The 2,291-nt window shown below is 56.4% G+C and overlaps 1 protein-coding gene across 1 annotated transcript; it reads right to left on the bottom strand.

Annotated features, from left to right (window-relative positions):
* Window positions 1-113: 113 nt before the first annotated feature.
* Window positions 114-2,153, bottom strand: PITHD1 (PITH (C-terminal proteasome-interacting domain of thioredoxin-like) domain containing 1; the record flags this gene model as incomplete). The annotated part of the gene is given in 6 exon segments (XM_010148306.1): window positions 114-174; window positions 177-236; window positions 466-574; window positions 1,074-1,178; window positions 1,889-1,966; window positions 2,110-2,153. Coding segments are annotated over 6 exon segments (444 nt in total), but the record flags the coding sequence as incomplete, so codon positions are not given.
* Window positions 2,154-2,291: the final 138 nt, after the last annotated feature.

Consider the following 2,291-nt stretch of genomic DNA (forward strand, 5'->3'; position numbering starts at 1 on the left):
AGCAAAGACCAACACGTAAAGCCCATCCAACGCTCTCCAGTGCGTCAGGACGCCGTTTCGGGCCCAGCCAGCCCATCGCGGCCGTACGCTTGTACCACAGCCCTCGGGAGATTCCCGACGGCACGGTTAGGAGATGAAGTGAGTCTGCGGGGTGATCTGTTCCAACTTGTGATCATGTGATCAGCTGGGTTGGCTGAGGCTTCGTAATTGCAGATGGTGACTTCGTGGCGATGAGCCTGAATTAAGATTAAACGTGTTAGTCCAGAGAAGAGCAGAATACAAGTCCCTCCTAAACCCCTTGACTGGTGAGAGCTGAGCAGGTTCCCGTTTTACAGACTTTTCATCCCAAACCCGCCATCCCCACCCCACCCTCACCTTCCTCACCCCCAGAGCTCAACTTACACGATGATTTAAAGCCCCTCTTACACCATTAGCAGACTCTTGCTCCTCTCTGCCCTCACCTACCTCTGTCCACTCTCCTTTCAGGCCTATATAAAAGATCTTTGTTGTCTCTGCTCCAAAGTTCTTTGGAAAGTGGATGGAGAGGTGGTAAACGTTGGAGAAACGGGCAGGTCTGAAAGAAAAGACACTCTGAAATCGGAGCTGTGTGTACAGGCTGCCACGCCACCTCCTCTCAGCACAGCACCGTAGCCCTGCACCGTGTGTAGCTCCTACCCTAATCCAAGTCAGACTTGGGAGCAAACGACTGAGGGTGCAGGAGGAGCAGCTTCCCTCAAGCTTACAGTGAGCTGCCCAGCAACAAACTGCCACTGGGGCCAGGAGCAGGGGATGCGACACCGGGATGATTCTGCATCCCAAAAAGTCCTGGGTCACAGGCACACCCCTGGCTCCGGGAGGGTGTTTTCAGACCAGAACTCTTGTTTGTCAAGGGCAGGAAGGAGCCAGGGAGGCAAACCCTACTGTGGGCAGCTGTGAGATGCTGGGGAAGGAACTGCCCTCTGCTACCACTTTCCTAAAATTCGGCAGCACGTCAGCATGCCGGATGGAGTGCAGCTCCTGTGCTTGGGAGGAGCAGCCCCCCGCACCCCCAGGCACACGGGTCCGCATCGTACTTGGTGGGGTACTCCAGCTCGCCCGTCAGATCCCGGTTCAGGCTGAACGTCTGCTCGGGTTCCCTGGCTGTGTCATCAAAGGACATGTGAGGAATGTTCCTGAAACTGGGAAGAGAGGCAGGAACACCAGGAAGTTATTAACATACGGGTCAGCTAATTGGTTTCCTCCTCATCCATTAGCACTACCCAGTCTTCTCAACAATAAGAAACCGGATTTGCTTTGTCTCTTAGGCAAAAAACGCAAATGCCACCACAAAGCACCCCCACGTTCCACAATACCCAACACCCTGAATAAATAAGAGCAAGAAAAGTCTGTGAGACACAGATCTTGGCACATACGGGTGACAGCAGGAAGGATCTCTCTCCCTTCGGGAGCTAAAGCAGGCCACGTGGCTCAGCACGGCAGAATCGCCGCCAAGAGCCGCACAAACCTCACCTGGCTGCAGGACACTCCGTCACTTGTGTCCCTCCCTCCCTCCCAGGCCTCAGAGTTCTCCCCCACTAAGCGTTAACCCTTCTTGGCCCACTGACCCTCCTGCAGCCCGCTAAGCCTGCAGCAGGTTGGTTTCTGCACAGCACGGCCAGTGTCTCAACCAAACGTCCTAATTTTCTCCAGAGAAAGGGCAGCAAGCAGTCACGCTCGTCTCCGTACAAGCCACGGTTTCGCTTTCATCCTGAGGCCCTGCAGGGTCACGCTGCCTTCTCCCACGCTGCCAGGCACTCCCGAGGGGTGACCGGAGAAGCACCTTTCCCATCAGCGGCGAGTCAATCAGTCGGGTTCAGGCTCCCGCAAAGCAAACGCTCGTTTCACTTACAGTCTCATCTCTGCCGGATGTGTACCATCATCTTCTCCCATCACAATTACTCCTTTTAATTTCACGTTGCCCGTAAACCTACCGAGAGACACAGAAATGGCGTTTTCATCTCCAAAGCAGCCCTGGTTACAGGAGCACCCAAGGTGTCGCACCCCCGGGCACAGAAGGGCGAGGCCCAAACCCTGCCAGCGGCCAGAGCGCCGCCGAGGGGAAGAACTTACGGGATGTTAAACAGAAGCTCCTCATCATCGTCGCTTTCCACGAACTGGGGAGAGAGAGGAGCAGGTCAGGGCTGGCCCCGGCTGCGCAGGTAGGCGGGTGTCGCGCCGGGGTAACGCAAGGATCGGTGGGGCGGGTGGAGCGGCTCACGGGCAAGGCGGGGACCCACCTTCGCTCCCGCACC

Source organism: Eurypyga helias, unplaced genomic scaffold, assembly GCF_000690775.1.
Source record: "Eurypyga helias isolate BGI_N326 unplaced genomic scaffold, ASM69077v1 scaffold38233, whole genome shotgun sequence".
NCBI classification, from domain to species: domain Eukaryota; kingdom Metazoa; phylum Chordata; class Aves; order Eurypygiformes; family Eurypygidae; genus Eurypyga; species Eurypyga helias.